Here is a 21,649-nt window from a genome sequence, read left to right on the forward strand (position 1 = left end):
TGACAGGCACTGACAACGATCCCACAGTAACAGACAGAGTGCATTGTAAGGGTAAATACAGTATCCTAAAAAAAAAAAGAATTCTCCTTGGCACAAAAAATCAAACGAGGCACCCCCCTTTTTTCTTAGAGCATATACTTTAGAAAGCTTGTGATTGTAAATTCTTTCTCTGACCTTTTGAGGTGTATGCGAATCTTTTTAAAAGTAAGCCTCTTGTAAGTTGTACAATCCAGAAATATTTTCCTCAAAGACCTGGAAGCCATCTCTTTGAAAGGTAATCACCAAGGAAGCTAGGGCCCCTATCACTGGGTTTCCCTATCTCTCAGACCCTGGGAGGATAGCACTTTACTCTGGCAGGTGCTGGCTTCAAGTTGAAAAAAAGAAAAACTACCTCCTGTCATAGATATGAGAAATTTATTCTTCCTTTGGATGAAGGAGTTAGCAGACACCTAAACCCCAGGGAAATCTAGGATGAACCATGTGTGATAAATGGTGCTGACATGTCCTCTTACCTGAGGACTACTTATAATTTATCTTGAGAACATGTACAAAATGGGCTGCACCTGCCTGGCTATTTTTGCAATCTGTAGCGGGTTTCTTGTGATGTACATCACATTCTGATATAATGCGTATTCAGTAACAAGACTGCCTTCTTTCTCTTCTTCCTCTTGCGGAGAGGTTTTCTGAGTTAGCCAATTTCGTTCAGTTTTAGTATTCCACCACCACCAAAGGTGAGAGGAGGAGGGCTGGAGGAGTGGACAGAAGAAGTGGTCCCCTCCAAGCAGGGTGGCCTGGTGTTTGGAACGTTCAGAGGCACAAGAGAGCAGACCACCCTTACAGAGTTGAACAAGGACTTCACCTTCTCCACACTGAGATGTAATAGCCCTGGCGACGAAACGGTTAAACTGCGCTGCTAACCAAAAGGTTGATTCAAAACCACCTGGCGATCTGCTTCTTTGAAGACTGTTGGAGGTGCTGTCCCATTCCAGCTCATAGCGACCCCATGTGACAGAGTACAACTGCCCCATTGGCTTTTCTAGTGCGTAATCTTTACAGGAGCAGATCGCCAGGCCTTTCTCCCGCGGTGCCCCGGGAGGGTTCAAGCCGCCAACCTTTCACTTAGCAGCCGAGCGCTTAACCGTTGCGGCACCAGGGCTAGGAAACCCTACGAGGCAGTTGTTCTCTGTCCCGTGGGGTTGCTAGGAGGCGAAAACCGACCCCAGAGCAACCCAAAGCACATCCGCACCCACACCCCACCGCACGCCAACGCCGCCCGGAAACGCCGGACGCAAAGGCGGAAGGCGCAGCCCCGGCGCAGCCTCACTTCCGGGCGGCGCGCACGCTGCGTATTGCGTCATCGCGCCGTGCGTCACGTGGGCCGCGAGCGGCTTTTGGCGCGAACGTGTGAAGAGGGCCGCGGAGGCGGAGCGCGGGGTTGTGCGATCGGTGGGTCGCGGCGGCCGGGTGGCGGGAGGCAGGCCGGGCTCGGGCGTCCGCTCTGAGCGCCTCGGAGGTTGTGTCAGGTCCGGCCGGGGGCGGCGGCGGGGTGGTCGGCCCCGGGGCTCCGGCCTCCCCGGCGGGGTCCCCTCCTGGCAGGCGCGGGCTCGGGGCTCCGGGCGCCTCCCCGGGCAGCTCAGGGTCGGCCCCGGGACTCCGGCCTCCCCGGGCAGCTCAGGGTCGGCCCCGGGGCTCCGGCCTCCCCGGCGGGGTCCCCTCCTGGCAGGCGCGGGCTCGGGGCTCCGGGCGCCTCCCCGGGCAGCTCAGGGTCGGCCCCGGGACTCCGGCCTCCCCGGGCAGCTCAGGGTCGGCCCCGGGACTCCGGCCTCCCCGGGCAGCTCAGGGTCGGTTCCGGGGCTCCGGCCTCCCCGGCGGGGTCCCCTCCTGGCAGGCGCGGGCTCGGGGCTCCGGGCGCCTCCCCGGGCAGCTCAGGGTCGGCCCCGGGACTCCGGCCTCCCCGGGCAGCTCAGGGTCGGCCCCGGGACTCCGGCCTCCCCGGGCAGCTCAGGGTCGGTTCCGGGGCTCCGGCCTCCCCGGCGGGGTCCCCTCCTGGCAGGCGCGGAATCGGGGCTCCGGGCGCCTCCCCGGGCAGCTCAGGGTCGGTCCCGGGGCTCCGGCCTCCCCGGGCAGCTCAGGGTCGGTCCCGGGGCTCCGGCCTCCCCGGCGGGGTCCCCTCCTGGCAGGCGCGGGCTCGGGGCTCCGGGCGCCTCCCCGGGCAGCTCAGGGTCGGCCCCGGGACTCCGGCCTCCCCGGGCAGCTCAGGGTCGGTTCCGGGGCTCCGGCCTCCCCGGCGGGGTCCCCTCCTGGCAGGCGCGGAATCGGGGCTCCGGGCGCCTCCCCGGGCAGCTCAGGGTCGGTCCCGGGGCTCCGGCCTCCCCGGCGGGGTCCCCTCCTGGCAGGCGCGGTCTCGGGGCTCCGGGCGCCTCCCCGGGCAGCTCAGGGTCGGCCCCGGGGCTCCGGCCTCCCCGGGCAGCTCAGGGTCGGTCCCGGGGCTCCGGCCTCCCCGGGGGTCCCCTCCTGGCAGGCGCGGGCTCGGGGCTCCGGGCAGCTCAGGGTCGGCCCCGGGGCTCCGGCCTCCCCGGGCAGCTCAGGGTCGGCCCCGGGGCTCTGGCCTCCCCAGCGGGGTCCCCTCCTGGCAGGCGCGGGCTCGGACCTTGACCGAGTGTTTCCGTGGGGGTGATGTCCTACCGCCTGGGGGCGCTCCTCACCGGCCTCGCTTAGCGCACCCGCCCCAGGTGGCGCCCTGCTTCGCAGGTGAGCGCAGGTCCGGGTGCCAGCGGCGTTTATCGCCCACGACAGCCCAAGGACCAAACCACACCCGTGGCCGTGGAGCCGACTCCCTGCGACCCTGTAGGACGGAGTAGAACCGCCCCTAGGGTTTCCAGGGAGCGGCGGGCGGACTCGAACCTCCAACCTTTGGTGAGCAGTCCAGCTCTTAGCCCCTGTGCCCTCAGGCTCCATAACGAACAGCTGCCGGGGACCGGTCAAGTGAACTCACATCGAAAACCCTGTTCTCGAGTCGCACTGGGCGCGTTCCGAGTGCCTGATGTCTGTGCGCTGGACGTTAGGATGGAGCGGGTGGCCACTGTGTCGGACGGCGGAAATAGAGAACGTTTTCATCATGGCTCTTAGGTTGGGCTGTCGTCCCTAAAGATAGGACCGGGGTAAACAGTTAACTTCAGGTGTTCGCTGCACTTCTGACCGTACCTCAGAGTCACCTAACAAAGACTGTGTACCTCTATGAAGTATATTTTGGTCTTCTCTCTTGCAGAATTATTTATCCAGCGTTGGAGTAATACTGTAGACAGAAATGCCTGTTGGATTCAAGGAGAGGCCAACCTTTTTTGACATTTTTAAGGCCCAATGCAGCAAAGCAGGTATTGACGGGTTTTATATAAATACACATGGCACTGAAAATATTTTCAGAAAAATACGTGAAGATGCATATGAGAAGCCAATACTAAACGTTTTTGTTTTGTTACACTTTATTCCTTATGGGATCATACATCCAGTCAAGGACATGGTTGTTCACAGTTAGCAAAATGATAAATATAGAACCCTTGCTTGATAAAGAGAAGACTGTCCCCTTGGTTAGCAATAGGAAGTTAAGTGCTCAACTGCTAACTGAAAGGTTGGCAGTTGAACCGTCCAGCGGTTCAGTGTAAGAAAAGATCTGACAGTCTGCTCTTGTAAAGATGACAGCCAAGAAAACTCTATGGGGCAGTTCTGCTCTGTCATGTGACATCGCTCTGACTTGGAATCGACTCCACTGCAGCAAGCAATGACTGGCAAGTCAGCAGCGTTGATAATGTTAGTTTGGAGTGGAAATTACTAAACTTTTCTGGACTCGGTACCCCTCTACACGCTTAAGAATGATTGAGGACCCAAAGAACTTTTGTGTATGTACATTACCACATTAGAAATTGAAACTAAAAAGTTTAAATTTTTTTTATTCACTCAAAAATAAACCTAAGTTTTTATGAAAAATAGCTACATTTTTCAATACAAAAGTAATTTTACATTTTTGCATTTCCCTTCAGTGTCTGACTTAATAGAAGATAGTTGGAGTCATGTATCTATTTGTGCATTTTAACTGTTAGAATATGTTGTTTGGATGGAAGAGAAAAATCCAGCTTCACATAGCTGTATAGTTGGAAAAAGGAATATTTGGTCGTCTCCGATTAACTGTGTATTTTTCTTTGATGCTATGTCAAAACTTGAAACAAGTGATAGTTTTTTAACTTGCAGTGTAGACTCTGAAACTGTATCGTACCCTTTTTATATTAAAGCCCCTGAATCTTTCTTACACTTTGAATGTATGTTATACCCACGCGTGATTTTGTAACATGAGTATTATGTGATTATTTGGAAAATATCAATGCTTGGAGTTACACAGATCTTCCATCTGTTGACACACTGCATTAAACAGTAGCAAACAAAAAACATATTCATTAATCTCACCTCCAGTGTCACCAGAAAAGTCTTTTAAGATTGGAAGGTTATGAGGCTCCCCGCTACAGTTGTGAGTTTACCATGATTCTAGCATTCATCTGAAAGCTCGCCTTTTATCATTGGCAACAAACTGACTTTTGTTTTCCTTGTGGTGCCTCACTCCACTCATTTTTGAGATGTCTGCCCGATTACTCCAGTCTGAGTAACTTAGTGCCATGGTGTTCCACGAAAAATAGCACTAGTTGGGCTCATGAGGCATCGAGTGAGTAGTTTTCTAGACAGTTGTCGTACCTCATTACACAGAAGTGCTTTGTGCATACTTGCCGTTTTGTCACAGGGAATATGAAAAAGGCACGTGCCAAATCAATTTTTACTGTTTCATTGAGTAAACTGGCTTTTTTTTTTTTAATTGCAAGTGCATGGTAGCGAAGAGTCAAGTGAAGCTCCTACGGTTTGGGGCCGCAGCCTTGACCCATGCTGAGGCTCCAGCAGTTTTACTCAGCGTTGTTTTTGCGTCCTTAGTGCAGGTGTCAGCATGGCGAAAAGGCAAGGGACACCTCAGTATTGTTATGAAAATTGTTTTGACCTTGTGGATCTCCTGGAAGAGTCCACGGGCTACACTTTGAGAACCATTCTCTCTGACAGGATCTTGTCCTTGACTTTATTTTAGAGTCTTCATGTTCCTTGTACCCATGGATTGGCCACATACACTTATGTAGTCTTTATAGTTATTCGAATTGTATTTATGGAATGCGTTCTTCCTGGGGATGATTTTTGGTTCTGATTCATGAATATAAGGTAGAAAGAAAGCTGTAGAAAAGCTAATACTGCTAAGAGATTGCAGCTTGTAACTTTTGTGAACTCAGGTTGTACCTTACTACAGATTCATAAGAGAATGGATTAATAGTCTTGTTAAACTAATATCCCTTAACAGAAGTAATCTCAAACATCCTTTTTTTTGTTGTTGTTATGATCTTTACTTGATAGGCTCATGATCTTTTCTATGTCACTGATTAAAACCAAGGTGGAATTTTTATTTTTCTTACAGATTTAGGACCAGTTAGCCTTAATTGGTTTGAAGAACTTTCTTCAGAAGCTCCACCATATAAATCTGAACGTGCAGAAGAGGCTGAATATAAAATCAGCAGTTATGGGTCAAATCCCTTTAAGACACCACAAAGGAAACCCTATTACAATCAGTTGGCATCAACTCCGATCATATTCAAAGATCAAGGTATAACTCCAGCACTGTACCAGTCTCCTTTAAAATAACTATATAAACCCAGATTAAAACAAAATGAAACCCACTGCTGTCGAGGCAATTCTGACTGATAGCAACCCTATAGGGCTTGAAAGTGGGTATAGGAAGTAGAAAACAGGGTGCTTCAGTGACTTTGAATTTAGGATTCAGAAGAAAGGATTGGGTTGCCGCTTAGAGCATGACCAAGTGGAAAAGGTGTGGTGACATCTATGGAAGCTGGAAGCCCAGGAGGAAAAGCAGGCTTGGGAGGGAAGAGAGATGTTAGGTAGAGACTGCCCTGTACACTTTCGGGAATAGAAGGCTGGAATGAGAGAGAATTCAGACAGGCGGGAAAGCAGTGGAATCAGCCATCACCTTGGAAGGTAACAGGGTCATCACAGAAGAGGAGAAAATTGATTATGCTGACACCTAGGATACGAGCCTTGGGAGCGTTTAGCAGATGAAATGTAGACAAGAGCGTGGACAAGGGTACCATCCGTCTAACACATTCAGTGCTTGCTTTGTGCCTGGCAGCTTGCTAGGCATTAAAGACACAACATGAATGACTTGGCCTTCGGCCTCTAGAATCTCAGTCTTGTAGGGAGGGAAAACATGAAGGAACATACTAGGGTGGGGTGGGGTGGGGTGTGTTACAACAGGAGCATGTACAGAGTACTGTGTTGTGGGCTGAGTGAAAGGAGCAGCCACCTGTGTTAGTGTGATCAGGAAGAGCTCCATAAAGCAGCTTGGACTGACTGCTTGGTCTTGAAGGATGTACCTAGATTGAGTGGTTTCCTGTTTATAACCAGGGAAGGATAAGAATTATTTAATGAGGGCCACACTGGATCTAATTGAGTAGTTGACTTTTTTAAGGCTGTAATGCAAATATGGGAAACCCTGGTGGTGTAGTGGTTAAGAGCTATGGCTGCTAACCAAAAGGTCAGCAGTTCAAATCTACCAGGTGCTCCTTGGAAGCTATGGGGCAGTTCTGCTCTGTTCTGTAGGGTCACCATGAGTTGGAATTGACTCAACGGCTATGGGTTTGGAATGCATCAGTGAGGCGCCCTGGTAGCACGGTGGTTAAAGTGCTGAGATGCTAAATGGAAGGCTTGAGCCCACCAGCCACGCTGCGGGAGAAAGATGTGGCAGACTGCTTCCATAAAGATCATATACCCATTGCTGTCAGGTAGATTCCAGCTCATAGTGCCCCTATGGGACAGAATAGAACCACAGGGTTTCCATGGAGCAGCAAGTTAATTCAAACTGCTGACCTTTTGGTTAGCAGCCAAGTGCTTAACCACTATGCCACCAGGGCCCCATAAAGATTGCAGCCTTGGAAATCCTATGGGGCAGTTGTACTCTGTCCTATAGGGTTACTGTGAGTTGGAATCAGCTTGACAGCAGTGGATTGGGTTTTTTTGTTTGTTTGTTTAATACGTAAATAATTCTGCTGGCTGTAGCCTCTTGAGACCTCCTTTTGCTTTTAAGTTGACTGTAAATTCAGTGTTGAAATGTGAAAGTAATAGACTTAAACTGTTCTTAACCTGTTTTTTGCTGTTTTTAATATGTTATTTTTTAAAAGAATTATCCCCAGAGTTTGATGAGGAAATGTGCTATTTCTGCTTCTCAGCAGCCTTTCCTTTTCCTAAAAATCGTATGAGTTTAGCTTAGCATTGCTTTTTTTTTTTTTCCTTCTAATTTTGTGCTTTAGGTGAAGGTTTACAGCTGAAGTTAGTTTCTCATTAAAAAATTTGTATACATACTCCATATTGTTTTGGGACACTGGTTGCAGTCCCCCCAATGTGACAGCACTCTCCCCTTTCCACCCTGGGTTCCCCATGTCCGTTGGTCTGGTTTTCCATCCCATTCCTGCCTTCGCATTTTGCTTTTGGGCAGGAGCTTAGCTTACCATCCTTTAGCTTATATATGAGATTCTCAAGTTACCTGAGACATTTTTATTTGAATATAAAGTTGTTTTTGACTGGTTATTTTTTAAGGCCATCTTCGTTGTGATTAGAATCTCTATACAAGTGAACGGGGAAAAGATGAGGTTTTTAAAAAATTGGTTCAGCTACTTTTAATAGTATCTTCAACTAACAGTCTCATTAGAGAAAAAAATTGATATCTTGTAAAGTGGAATTTTTAGTCACATGTATACATTGGCTTATAAGTAACCGTCTCTAGTCTCTGTTACTTGAGAAATGAGAATGAGGCATTTGTCTGTGCTGGTTACAAATAGTTTCAAATTAGTTTCGTCTTCATTTCATTGTATCTTAACAACATTGATGGAGCTTATTTTTCCAGAGCTCGTCTAAGAGGTTATAGGGTCAAATCAGCCAAAGCAATTATTTTTAAGAGCATTTTTTTGTTTTAAGGGTAATTATAAATCAGATGCCTTGAGGGCGAAATTCATAGCACCCATCAACCATTAAAAGCCCTGGACAGTCACATATAATGTCCTCTAATACGGAGAGAATAGGCATGTTGAAAACTGGGAATTGGATTTGATAGAACCTCATACAGCTTCGGAAGCCCCGTCTGAGTAGTGTTGTCTTGGGAAGCAGACGCGTCCAGCGTGAGCACAGAAGTATTGTGTATCGTCATTTACAGCCCATTTCCTCTATTTTGACTAGCTCGTTCATTCAGCCAGCATTTGTGGCATGTATCAGGCATTATTGTAGTTGTTAGGGGTACAGGGATGAATAAGGCAGGATCCCTGCCTCAGGGAGCTCACAGTCTAATAGGGGAAATAGGAACAGTGCGTGATAGACTCTGGGAAGCATAGAAGGAGTAGGCACTTTATCGCATTTTAAAAAGCCAGTCGCTGTGGAGTTAGCGCCGACTCGTAGTGACCCCGTGCGTGTCAGAGTAAAACTGCCCTGTTTCAGTGCACAGTGTTCAGTGGCCGGTTTTTTAGAAGTAAATCACCAGGTCTTTCTTTTGAGGCATCTCTGGGTGAACTGGAACCTCCAGCCTTTCAGTTAGCAGCCATGTGCTTTTAACCTTTTGCTCTACCCAGGGACTCCATCATCTCACCTGAGGAACCACTGAAAGTTTTCTGGAGGAGGTCATGTCTAGATGGAAACCTGAAGATAACTGAGAACCAAGTGAAGGGGGTCAAGAGAAAGAGCTCATACAAAGACGAAAGAACACTTCAGGATAGGCAAGGAGTTGTGTAGGCTAAAAACAGAGTGTGAAAGAATGGAATCGTAAAAATTAAGAAGGCAAATTGTGAAGGGCCTTGTTATTATGGAGTTTGAACTTGATCATGAAGGTAACAGGGAACTCCTGAAAGGTTTTCACCAGAGGTGTGGTGTGGTCAGATTTGGTACCTCGGTAGGTTTTTGGTAAAACGCCTTTTCCCTTCTTTTTATCCTCCGTGATCCCATAATACTGTGTGTAACAGTAAGAGAACACATCACATTCTACTTTGTGTCCCACTTGTGTACATTCAGAAAATCTCTTGACTAGGTTATGAACTTGAGGTTAAAGCTGTGTCTTGAATTGCATCACCCAGAGGGTCTTATGCATATCACGTGCCTAACGTGGCGCTGAACGGGGAGACATCCTGGGAATCGGCAAAGTGCAAAACCCCTTCAGACTGAACTTCCCACATAGTCCCCTTCCCAGTACCAAACCAAAATCCAGTACTGTCAAGTTGATTCCGACTCATAGCGACCCTATAGGACAGAGTAGAACTGCCCCATAGAGTTTCCAAGGAGCGCCTGGCGTTTTCAAACTGCTAACCCTTTGGTTAGCAGCTGTAGCACTTAACACTACGCCACCAGGGTTTCCCCTTCGCGGTACAGATGAGGCCTTTCGTTTTTAACTACTTTCGTAAGATGAACGTTCACAGTCCAGAGCATGTACACTGTCATATAATTATTGTCCTGTATTTCAGGAAAGGATATTGCCAGTAGTAAACAAAGTCGTTTCTCAGTGAGGGCTGAAATGTCTCAAGCAAAGGATGTTACCAGCCCGCTTCTCAATCCTTGTCTTAGTGAAAGGTATGATGAATCTGTTCTGTTAAAATACTTAGAGAACATTTTTCTTTTGTTTTTCAAAAGCCAGGGTGTTTTTCTGTGTATGATATTTGTTTTATAGAAATGCATCTAATTTTCATGATAATGTTTTGGCTGAACCTGGTAGAGGATCTTCTATTTTTAAATAATTTCCTCTTAAGTTGAGACCTTTCATAGAATAATTTTTACATTAGAAACATTTACCCTGTTTTTCTGATAACATTGAATTGGCTGGTTTTCTGTATATTATTTTCTGTGACTGTTTAACAAATATTAATGATGGAAAGCCATAAATCTTTGAAATTATCAGTTTAAAATTTATTCATGTCCTTTAAATCTTTGGTGAGAATGTGATGGTCTTAGGTGTTCATATTCACTTTACATAATTTTTAAATTCAAAATACACAGTTCCAAGAAGTTGAAATTTGTGAGTACTTTATACATTGCTTTCAGTGAACGTTTAAACATTACTTCCAAAAAAACCCCCAAACCCGTTGCTGTCAATTCTTCATAGGTATTTACTTTTTAAAAAGTAATCTAAAAAGATTTAAAAAGTATAATTCAAGCAATTGATAATGAGTCTGTATTTTTTGCAATAAGATTGTTAACTAGCGTTTTGTTGCTTTTTGCCATATCTATTATCTTTTGAATAATCCGAGGTATTTGTTTTGTTTTGTTTTAGTCCTGTTCTGCGATGCATGCGTGTAACACCACAAAGAGAAAAGTCGGGTATGAATGAATAAAGACAAGGCTTTTTATTCTGAGAATACTAGAAACTTTAAGGCATATAAAACTTAGTAATTTCTTTCTTTTTCCCCCCAGTATTATGTGGAAGTTTATTTCATACACCAAAGCTTATGAAGGTGAGCATTCTGTCTGGTTTATTTTTATTGTGGAATAGTGGAGAACTGACAACAGGAGACCCAGGCCCGATGCCCGACCACCGCACCTCGTCCGCAGCCACCGCGTGCCTGTCGGTGGAGACTTGCGTGTTCTCTGATGCTGCTCAGGTTTCTGTGGTGCTTCCGGAATAAGATAAACCAGGAAGAAAGGCCTGGTCAGCCAACAAAAATGCTCTGGATCACACCAGTCTAATCTTGTTTTGCGTGGGGTCGCCATGAGTCAAGGCCACCTTGGTGGCAGCTGACACCAGTATTCTACTTTGCCCTGAGGTTTACAGAGGTGTACCTAGCTTACTGCCTCACACTGGCACTCAGTAAATGACAAGTGAAAGAAATGAGCGAGTGAAAAAACATTGTCCATCCGTGTATTTCCACGAAATAAAATTGGACACCCTTGTTGTTGTTGATTGCTGTCAAGTTCATTCCAAGTCAAGGACCCCGTGAGTGCAGAGTGGAGCTGCTGCATAGGGTTTTCAAGAGCAGGCCCTTTCGGAAGCAGATTAACTAAAGAAAACGAAAGCCTAAAAAGTAAGCGACTTGCAAAATTCAGAGATTATTTGGAAGAGAACAGAAACGACTCCCTTATTCTTGGGTACATGTTAGAAGTATGTATGTATTTAATAAACTATTTTATTTCCAGGGTCAGACACCAAAACGTATTTCTGAGAGTCTAGGAGCTGAGGTGGACCCAGATATGTCTTGGTCAAGTTCTTTAGCCACACCACCGACTCTTAGTTCTACTGTGCTAATAGGTAATACTAGCAAACGTGTGTATCGTGTAAAAAAAGGTAGATGATGTTGACATCTCTAGTACTTCTAAAAGTGCTTTTAAAAGGAAAGTATAAAAATAAAATATTAGATGATACTGTTTTGATAAATATGTCATTTTGATAAGTGAATCATTGAGGGTACACTGGATAAACCATAAGTACCTGAAGTAGTGCTCTGTGGGAGCCCAGCGCTGCGTTTTAGTGCTGTGTCTGTGACCTAGAAGAGCTTTACACCCATTTACCTACACATGAGCATTTAAGAACCAATATTTGGTGTGAAAATGTGAATTTTTTACAAATCATTTTTATACGTAGGCATTAAAGTACAATGTCAAATAAGCTTTCTCTCTCTCTACTTAAATCCGTTCTACAGTTCTGTGTTAACAGTGGTACTAAACTGAAATCTTCAGTTTTATAATTGAAATGGTATAATCATGAGATTATCTGAAATGTTCGTTTTGTAAAACTTCTGTTTTCCTTGTATGTGTATATATGTGTTTGTATTTATGTATATATGGGTTGTACTCAGAGCTTGAGTTTAATTTATACCCAAACCAGGACTTAATTTATTATTATTATTTTGTTTATTCTAGCAAACATACATACCATTTTGATTCCTCTCTTACTGGGAGGAAGATAGCGTTCTTCTTTTGTGGTTCATATGAAATAATCTGGGTAGAAGCATTTTGAAGAGTAAGACGTGTTTAACATATGATGTGCCTTTAGACAGCATTGTTGTCTAAACAGCTTCAAGCTTTAGTGTTTATGTCTTGACCACACAACTCCATCTGCTTCTTCAAAGTCGTTATGAACAGTACTGCCATAAAGTCCAGATCACCAGGCTATAGTTCTTATTGCCTTATGAGTGGCACCAAGGAAGTGAGTACTGCTCATTCCTGTGTTGACTGACCTTTCTAATTGCTGTAATCAGGTCAATTTATTTTGTTTCACGTGTGTCATTTAATCCAGTAGCGTGTGTGCTTTTTGATGTCTGACCAAAAAATACATACTTGCTCATGCCATTTAGTGAAAGTTTTTGCATTGACTTTAGTGTGTAATATGTAATACCCGTGACCAAATAACCCATCGCTGTCGAGTTGATTCTGATACACAGCCACCCTATAGGACAGGGTAGAGCTGTGCCACAGGATTTCCAAGAAGTGGCTGCTGGATTTGAACTGCCGACCTTTTGGTTAGCAGCCAAGCTCTTAGCCACTGCGCCCCCAGGGCTCCAGTGTGTAATACAGTACAGGTAAATGTGTGATACAGGTAAATGGAATTTTTTTTTTTTTTTACAGTCAGAGATGAGGAAGCACCTGAAACTGTATTTCCTGATGATTCTGCTGTAAGTAAATATGACAAATTGGTTTTTCTATTGAAATTGCCTAGAATTTTAGATTGCCTTGATAAATTATTCATCTTGCATTTTTCACTTCCTACTTTATGTTTTGTCTAAGGCTTTGAGAGTCTGTAAACCTGCTTCTGTATGTGATTGTCTTTGACTTCGCGTGAAACTTGCTTATCTCTCTAAGAGTAAGTTGCACGTGTGTGTATGTATGTATATGTGTATATATATATGTGTGTACACCTTGACATCCTTGTATATATTTTAAATTGCTATACTGTGAGTTTGTGTACTATTGATTTTAAAATATAACTTTTGCAGATTTTGAAAAACCATTTTTCCAACCATAATAAAAGTCTGAAGAAAAATGACCAGTTTATCCCTTCTGTGCCAGACAGTGAAAATGAAAACCAAGGAGAAGTGATAAGTCGCGGTGAGTCCCTGTGCTTAGCTGAAGGGCTGCTTTTAATAGACATCATTTAACTATTGCCCCTTTTTTCTTGATTACCGAACTGGTGTTTCTGTCTCAAGGCCTTGAGGCTAGGAACTAACTTGATTTGGATGAAAATGTTCAACCATCATACTAAGACAGTGCTATTTAGATGCTGTTGTGACAGAAAAACAAAACCCATTACTCAAAGCCTTCAGAAATGAAGAGAGTAAGACTTACAATTAGCAAAATGAGAAGGCCTGATTTTCTCATTAAAAAATAAATACGAATATAGATACACCACAGGTCTTACTAGCCAGGTCATGGGAACACTGCGTTTTTCTTTGTATGTGTCTGCCTAAATGTGCAGGACTGGATGTCTGTGGATTTGTGTGTGTGCACTGTCATATATACACACACTTATTTCTGTGTGTGTGTGTACGTGTGTAAAATCAGATTTTATTCTCAGTTGTTGAGGTCCACAAAATGGATTTGAAACATCTGGTTTGATGGGTCTTAGAAAATTAAATTGTATATGAAGTAAGGTAAGGTCAGTTTTAACTTTGTAGAGCTGGAAGAGAAAGACTCTTAGGGACTGGAGCCTGAATAAAAGACGCTGGGTACTTTAAAATCGGTCTTTGCCAAAAACATGGGAAGGGTGGTTAAAGAAATGATAGTTAGCACTCAGAATAACCTTTTCAATGCTAAGTTAAGTGCAGTTTTAGCATGTACTTCTTCTGGGAGACTAGTATTAATGTTATGGTTCTGTTTCTTCTCACTGTGCTTCTGTTTTCAGTTTCAGCAGAATTGGGGAACTTCCTTGGTGAAGTGAATAGCTGTGAAGACCATCCTGAAGGGGGAGCGCCAAGTGCTCTAGAAGAAGAAGGACATGAAACAGTTGCACATATTTCTGAAGAAGATAGTTTTTCACTGTGTGTTACTAAATATAAAACAGGAAATCTACAAAAAGTAAAGACTGACAAGACTAGGAAAAAATATTTCAATAAAACAAAAGCTGGTGAATGTGAGGAAGCTAAAAAACTGGAAGAAAGTAGACATTTGTTTGCGTTTGAAATGGAACCAAATGACAGTGACCCATTAGGTTCCAATGCACCAGGTGAAGAGCCCACTGGGAATATCGGCCACACGGTGTCCAAGGAGCTTGTAGCATCTTCAGCCTCTGAGTGGCCTCAGCTAACCCTCTCTGGCCTAAATGGAACTCAGATGGAGAGAATACCCCTACTACCTACTTCTTGTGACCAAAATAATTCGGAAAAAGACCTAATAGGCACAGAGGAAGAATGTGCCAACTTCACTACTTCAGAAAATTCTTTGTCACGCATTTCACGTTTACCAAAAACAGAGAAGCTACTGAATGAGGAAAGAGTGGTAAATAAGAGCGAGGAAGAGCAGAGTCCTTTATCTCATAAAGACTCCATTCTTGCAGTAAAGCAAACAGCATCCGGAACTTCTCCGGTAGCTTCTCTGTCTCAGGGTATCACAAAGTCTATTTTCAAGATAAGAGAATCACCTGATGAGGCTTTTGGTGCGGTTTTCTCAGATAATATGACTGATTCAAACTTAAAAGAAAAACCTGAAGCCCCTGAAAGTGGATTGGAAATAGGTGCTAATTGCTCCCAGAGATGGGGTTCCTTATGTCCAAGTTTAGTTGATAATGGAAGCTGCCCAGTCACCACCAAACATGCTTCTGTAACTTTGAAGAATGCTGGTTTAATATCCACTTTGAAAAAGAAAACAAAAAAGTTTATTTATTCTGTAAATGATAAAACATCTTATCCAGGGGAAAAAATGCAGAAAGATCAAGAATCTGAACCAACTCACTGTTCAGCCCAATTTGAAGCACCGCTTACGTTCCTAAATAGTGGTTCAGGTACCTCTTTTCATTGTGAATAATGTGTATAGTTTCATGATGGTGATGACAAGGTCTCTTTTCTGAATATGTGAATTTCTTTACTCTTTTTTTTTTTTTTTTTTTAGCATACAGCCAGCTCTCCTTTGGTAGTTTAGATTTGTTTTTGTTTTTAATTCGATTGTCTTGTAGTCAATCTCGGGTAGTGTCCACATGCGTTATTGTTTAGGCCTTTAGTTACCGTATCCAAAATCAGTTTTTTTAAACTCATTGGATCAGTTTGCTGCATATGCGTCAAAGGCTTGGCTGCTAAATTTCTGCTTTAACTTTTTTTTGATTGTGGTAAAATGTAAGTAAAAAATTTGCCATTTTAACTACTTTCTGCTATAAATGTTTATTAATATATGGTAGCAAACTGGGCAACTCTAAAAATGTTGTGTTATATACTGTGTATTAGCTCTGAAGCATGTGAAAAAAGAGGGAAGAAAAGGTAATTGGTAGCAAATTTAAAGTAAGGCAGTCCTAAAATAAAGTAGCAATTTTTTCTTGCGTAGTGAAGTACTTAGAGATTGCTTGAAGTTATCACAGTGTTTCTGGGTGCCCAGAGTGTGCGCAGTGAAACTCATTTTTTATTTTAGCAACTCTTTGCTTATCAAGGAGCCCTGGATGCACAATGGTTAAGCACTTAGCTGCTAAATGAAAGGTCGGTGGTTCAAACCCACCCAGCAGCTCCATGGGAGAAAGACCTGGTGATCTGCTCCTGTAAAGATGACAGCCTGAGAAACCCTACGGGGCAGTTCTGCTCTGTCCCCTGGGGTCACCAGGAGTCAGAATCGACTCCACAGGTACCTAACAACAGCAACAGCGTTGGCTTCTCAGTAGCTAAACTGAATTTTTTTTTTTTTTAAGGAGTTTTTTCTTCTTCCTAGAAGCTTTAAGAAGCTTTAGTGGCTGATAATTGCCTAGTGGACAGTAAGGCTGGTAGGACTGGAGTAGAGAGAAGCTGTTGTAGGTTTGGATTAATTTCCAGAGAAAAATGTTTGCTGCTTTAGATATCAGAGTTAAAGCCAAAGAAATAGTTAATATGTAGTAATGGTCACTGACTGAGAATTTTGAATTGCTCAGTAGAAAATTCAGAGGATTGAGAAAATTAACTTACCAGAACAATTTAACCCATTTGGCTTTTGTAAGTGAGATTAGGTCATCTTTCAGGCCCTTTACATGTAGAGCCTGTTTTTAAAAATTGGCATTTGTTCTTTTTCGTATGAAACCCGGAATTAACTAAAGGAAATGGCTATTTTTCTCATTCTTTTCCTTTGCCTCACTTACTTGTGAACTTATTTTCTGATAAAAGCCACTTTTTGAGTTTTGTATATGGTAGCTAGCTACTTCCTTGAACTATGTACTAGTTTTGATTGAACTGATGCACATTGTAAAAAAAAAAATACTGGTTGCTATGTATCTTCAGCTGGAAAATATGATTACAAAACAGAGAGTATTTAGAATTCTTTAAATCAGTGACATTCACTTACTGCTTTTCATATAATTCTCATTTTAGATACTACCTTCTTAGTGAAAAATATTTAGTGAATGTATTGATGATGCTTAAATTTTATTTTTTCACTTTGTGTCTTTAGGTTTATTGCATTCTTCCGTCAAAAAAAATAGTTCACAGAATGATACTGAAGGACCAACTTTGTCTTTAACCAGCTCTTTCAGGACAATTCTGAGAAAAAGTTCCAATAATGAAAGCAGTTGTAATAATAAAGTAATATCTCAGGATCTGGATTATAAAGCAACGGAAGTTAATACAGAAGAACCGCTGTCCCCTGTAACCACAGGACCTGACTGTCCGTCGTGCCTACGGGAAAGCCATGGTGATGGTGATCCCACAGGCCAGAGAGCTTCAGATGTAAAAAGAAAGGTCTTGGCTGCAGCACATCGCCCGGCAGTACGACATTCAGAAGTTGAACGTAGTGGTGTTCACTTTCAACTGCAGAAAAGCTTTTTATATGACCATCATAATGCCAGCACTCTTGGTTTAACTGCTCGGTCCAAGGATCCTCTATCAAACTCAGTTGTGATTTCTAGAGATAAAGAATCATATAAAATGTCAGAGGAACTGAAACATAAGAATCGTGAAGCCACTTTTGAATTAACCAAAAATATTCCCCTGGAAAGAAATCAAGAAATGTTTGTCTTGAATGAAAATTCTAAAAAAGCTGAGTTGTCACCCCCTGAAAAATACATGAAAGTAGCCTCACATTTTGTGAAGGTACAATTTAACCAAAATATAGATGTCACAGTAATCTCAAAAGAGCAAGAAGAAACTGCTTTAATTTCAAAAATAACTATAGATCCAAACTCCGAAGAACTTTTCCCAGAGAATGAGGATAATTGTGTCTTTCAAATGGCAAATAAAAGGAATACGGCTATTTTAGAAGATATAAAGGGACTTCCCAAGGCAAGCTTCGGCTGTGTCAAAGAGCCCGTTCTCAAGAGCCCCACCATGGTAGTGTATTCAGACATAGGTGATGAACGGGCAGCCCAACTACTGCTTACAGAAGGTGATGACTCATCAGATGTAGTCCGTGATCTTACAGAGGAGAACAGAAATCGTGAAAAGCAGCATCTAAAAATGACTCTAAGTCAACATGTAAAGTCAGACGTCTCCTTGGAGGTAGACAGGAAATCAAGCAGAAATAACAGTTACGCGGGAAGACGAGCAGGACTCTTAGATCCAGTTTCAAATTACAGCTTTGGAGGTGGCTTCAGAACAGCTTCTGATAAAGAGATAAAACTCTCTGAACACAACATTAAGAAAAGCAAAGCGCTCTTCAAAGATATTGAAGACCAGTATCCTGAAAGTTTAGCTTGTGTTGAAATTGTAAATCCCTTATCATTAGATGATCAAAAGAAACTGAACAGACCTCATGCACTAGATTGGCAGACGCTGAAAACCGCATCTGGGGACGAGTGGAACAGTGTGTTTGTCTCTGACAATAGAAGTGGTCGTACAGCGCCTCAGATTTTATCTTTAAAACAAGATTTTAATTCAAACCATAATTTAACACCTAGCCAAAAGGCAGAAATCACAGAACTTTCTACTATATTGGAAGAATCAGGAAGTCAGTTTGAATTTACACAGTTCAGAAAACCAAGCCGCATATTAGAGAATAATACATGTGAGAGGTCTGAAAACCAGATAACTGTCTTGAATAACTCTTCTGAGGATTGGAAAGATGTTGCTCTTGGCGTCACAACTAATGCCCCACCTACCAGCCAGGTGGATAACAGCAAGAAATGGGACGGTGCAGTTGGAGATAAGCAGAAGGTTGCTGGCCTGCTGAAAAGTAACAGTAATGAAAGTGCTTCTGGCTGTTTAACACATAAAAATAAAGAGAAATTTACAGGCTTTTGTTCTGCACTTGGCACAAAGATCAGTGTTTCTAGTGAAGCTCTGCAGAGTGCTCTGAAGCTGTTCAGTGATATTGAGGACGTTCGTGAAGACGCTTCTGCGGAAGTAGATCGCGGAGGATCCTCTCGGAGTCAGTGTGCTTCTGTCGTCTCCGTGTCTGAGTTAAAAAACTTCAACAGTGATGAAAATTTGAGTGAGAAACATAGTAAATGCCACGTTATATTACAAAATAATATTGACATAACTACTGGCATGTTCGTAGAGTGGAATACTGACAGTTGTAAGAGAAACACAGATGAAGAAGACAAATGTACTGGTACCAGTAGAAATGCTTGCAACTTAGGAGAATCCAATGGCAATGAGTCAAGTAGAAATGATACCGTTTGTATTTATGAAGATGAAAATGCCTTGCCATGTATGACTGATCAGCACGACGTGTATCTAGAAGTACCTAGGCAGTTTATAAAGGAGGGAAACAATGAAATTAAAGAAGGTGTATCAGATTTAACTTGTTTGGAGGTTGTGAAAGCTGAAGAAACATTTCATGTTGATAGTTCAGATAAACAGTCAGCTTCTAATAAAATGGGGCAAAATGTGAAAAATTTTGACATACGTGATTTACCCATTCAGGCCACAAATAGGAAAAATATCAGAGTTTCCAAAGAGTCACTAAATAAAGTTGTAACTTTATTTGATAAAAAGTATGCAGAAGAAGAATTGAGTAACTTTTCAGATTCTTTGAGCTCTGAATTGCTTTCTGACCTAAATAACAAAATGGACAGTTCAAGTAATGAGGAAAGAAATACGGTTAAAAATAAAATATGGGAAGGAAGTAACCCAGTTGGTACTGAAAATAAATTACTGACTGTCCACCGACAACCCAAATGTGAAATTGAAAAGACCAGAGAACCCACCATGTTGGGTTTTCATACAGCTAGTGGGAAAAAAGTAAAAATTGCAAAGCAATCTTTGGACAAAGTGAAAAATCTCTTTGATGAAAACGAGCAAGATAACAGTAGTGAAGTCTTCAGTTTTCCACATCAAGGGGCAAAGACTGTAAAGGAGATAGAGGAGTGTAAAGAAGGGCTTGAGTTAGCATGTGAGACAGTCAAGACAACTACTTTCTCGAAGTCTGAAGACACGGTGAATTCTCTAGGCGATAATAAGAGAGGCGTTTTTTCCGATGAGACCATGGAGCTCGTGAATGATCATTTATGTAGCCACACTGAAAATCTCAAAACCTCAAGTAGTGTTTCTTCGGAAGTTGAAGTACATGAAAATGTAGAAAAGGAAACAGCAAAAAGTCCTACGACTTGTTTCCGAAACCGCTCAACCTGTTCAGCCAGTGAAAATACAGCTTTAGCGTTTTACACAGGACGTGGCAGGCAGATTTCTGTGAGTCAGACGTCACTATCAGAAGCAAAGAAATGGGTTAGAGAAGGAGAATTGGAGGATCAGCCAGGAAAAATAAATGCTGCCAAGGTTGCTTGTTTAAAAGAACACCCTCAGGGTTGTGTAGGAAACCCCTCATATGGAAATAGTTCAGATAGCATCATAACAGAAAATGACAAAAACCATCTCTCTGAAAAACAAGATCTAAGTTACTTAAGTAACAACTGTTTACACAATTCTGATTTGTGTCATTCAGATGAGGTACATAATGAATCAGGGTATCTCTCAAAAAATAAGATGGACAATGGTGGTATTGAGCGAGTGGTGAAGAATGTTAAAGACAGAAAAAGTACTAGTGTTTCCGAAGTAACGTCTACGGTAAGAAAAGCAAACACAAACCCACAAACTGGAAATGAAGATATTTGTGCTCAGAAACTTGTGACTGGCACTTCACCATGCAAAAATGAAAACGTAGCCACTGAATTCGTTATATCTGATTTAAATAATTTTGAGGTTGGACCACCTGTATTCAGTACAGCAAGTGGTAAAATAGTATCTGTTTCACGTGAAACAATAAAAAGAGTGAGTGAGATATTTGCAGACAGCTCCAGTAAGGTCGTTCAGCAAAACACTGAGAGTAAATCAGACGCTGATAAAACGAAACCTGTGGCAGATTGCTCTGCAGAATTAGATGGTCCAGAAGGTGATGCTTTTCCTAACCCTCTAGGTGGCGAGGAGTGCAGCATGCATTCACGTGAGGCTCTTGATGACATTCATAGTGCACAAATTTTACCACATAACCAGAGTATGTCTGAATTGGACAAAGTTTCTGAAATACGGCCTTGTCAGGTTAACTTGAAAACTTCTGACGTATGTAAATTGAACACGGGGATGCTTCCCAAGTCTCTCTCTTCTACAAATGCTTGTGGGATTTTTAGCACAGCAAGTGGGAAATCTGTACAGGTGTCAGATGCTTCATTACAAAAGACAAGACAGGTGTTTTCTGAGATTGAAGAGAGTACCAAGTATCTCTTTTCCAAACTATCCTTTAAAAGTAATGAAGATTCAAACAAGTTCACAAAAGAAAAAAATACTGTGATACATACCAAAAACAAATTGTTACCACCCCAAGAAGGCTTTTCGTCTAGTGTGAACTTGTCTGCCTCCTCTGGATTTAGTACAGCAAGTGGAAAACAGGTTTTAATTTCTGAAAGTGCCTTACACAAAGCTAAAGAAATATTAGAGGAATTTGATAGAATCACGACTGAATGTAGTCATCATTTACCTACGTCTAGACAAGACGTATCAAAAACACCTCCTCGCATTGGTAAGAGAATCCCAAAACACCCTGTAAATGCCAAAATGGAAAAAACCTGCTATAAAGAATTTCGGTTCTCAAATAACTCTAATGTTGAAAATGGTTCTTCAGAAACCGACCACCCTATCAAAGCTTCTCCGCATCTCTGTCAGTCTAAGCAAGAGGTGACACTAGTTGAGAATGTTCATCTTTCGGCAAAAGAGCAAACTTTGCCTAGAAATATAAAAATGGAAATTAGTAAAATCAAAACTTTTTCTAATCTTCCTGTGAAAACAAACATGGAAGTTTGTTCTACTTACTCCAAAGATCCAGAAAACCGTTTTGAAACAGAAGCAGTAGAGATTGCCAGAGCTTTTATGGAAGACGACGAGCTGACAGATTCTGAACCCCCGAGTCATGCCAAACATCCTCAACTTACCTGCCCAAAAAATGAGGAACCGGCTGTAAGAATTGGGAAAAGAAGAAATGCGCTTGTCTCAGCAGGTAAGTTCCT

General features: G+C 42.8%; 1 protein-coding gene across 1 annotated transcript in view; it reads left to right on the plus strand.

Annotated features, from left to right (window-relative positions):
- The window catches only part of BRCA2 (BRCA2 DNA repair associated), an 81,285-nt gene that overhangs the window by 12,848 nt on the left and 46,788 nt on the right, over positions 1-21,649 (plus strand). The window contains 10 exon segments of the mRNA XM_049853220.1: positions 3,269-3,374; positions 5,498-5,683; positions 9,591-9,696; positions 10,394-10,440; positions 10,534-10,574; positions 11,254-11,365; positions 12,682-12,728; positions 13,050-13,161; positions 13,955-15,049; positions 16,666-21,639. Of these exon segments, the coding sequence (XP_049709177.1) occupies positions 3,308-3,374; positions 5,498-5,683; positions 9,591-9,696; positions 10,394-10,440; positions 10,534-10,574; positions 11,254-11,365; positions 12,682-12,728; positions 13,050-13,161; positions 13,955-15,049; positions 16,666-21,639 (6,787 nt within the window). The 5' untranslated portion in view covers positions 3,269-3,307.

Source organism: Elephas maximus, chromosome 14, assembly GCF_024166365.1.
Source record: "Elephas maximus indicus isolate mEleMax1 chromosome 14, mEleMax1 primary haplotype, whole genome shotgun sequence".
In the NCBI taxonomy this organism is placed as follows: domain Eukaryota; kingdom Metazoa; phylum Chordata; class Mammalia; order Proboscidea; family Elephantidae; genus Elephas; species Elephas maximus.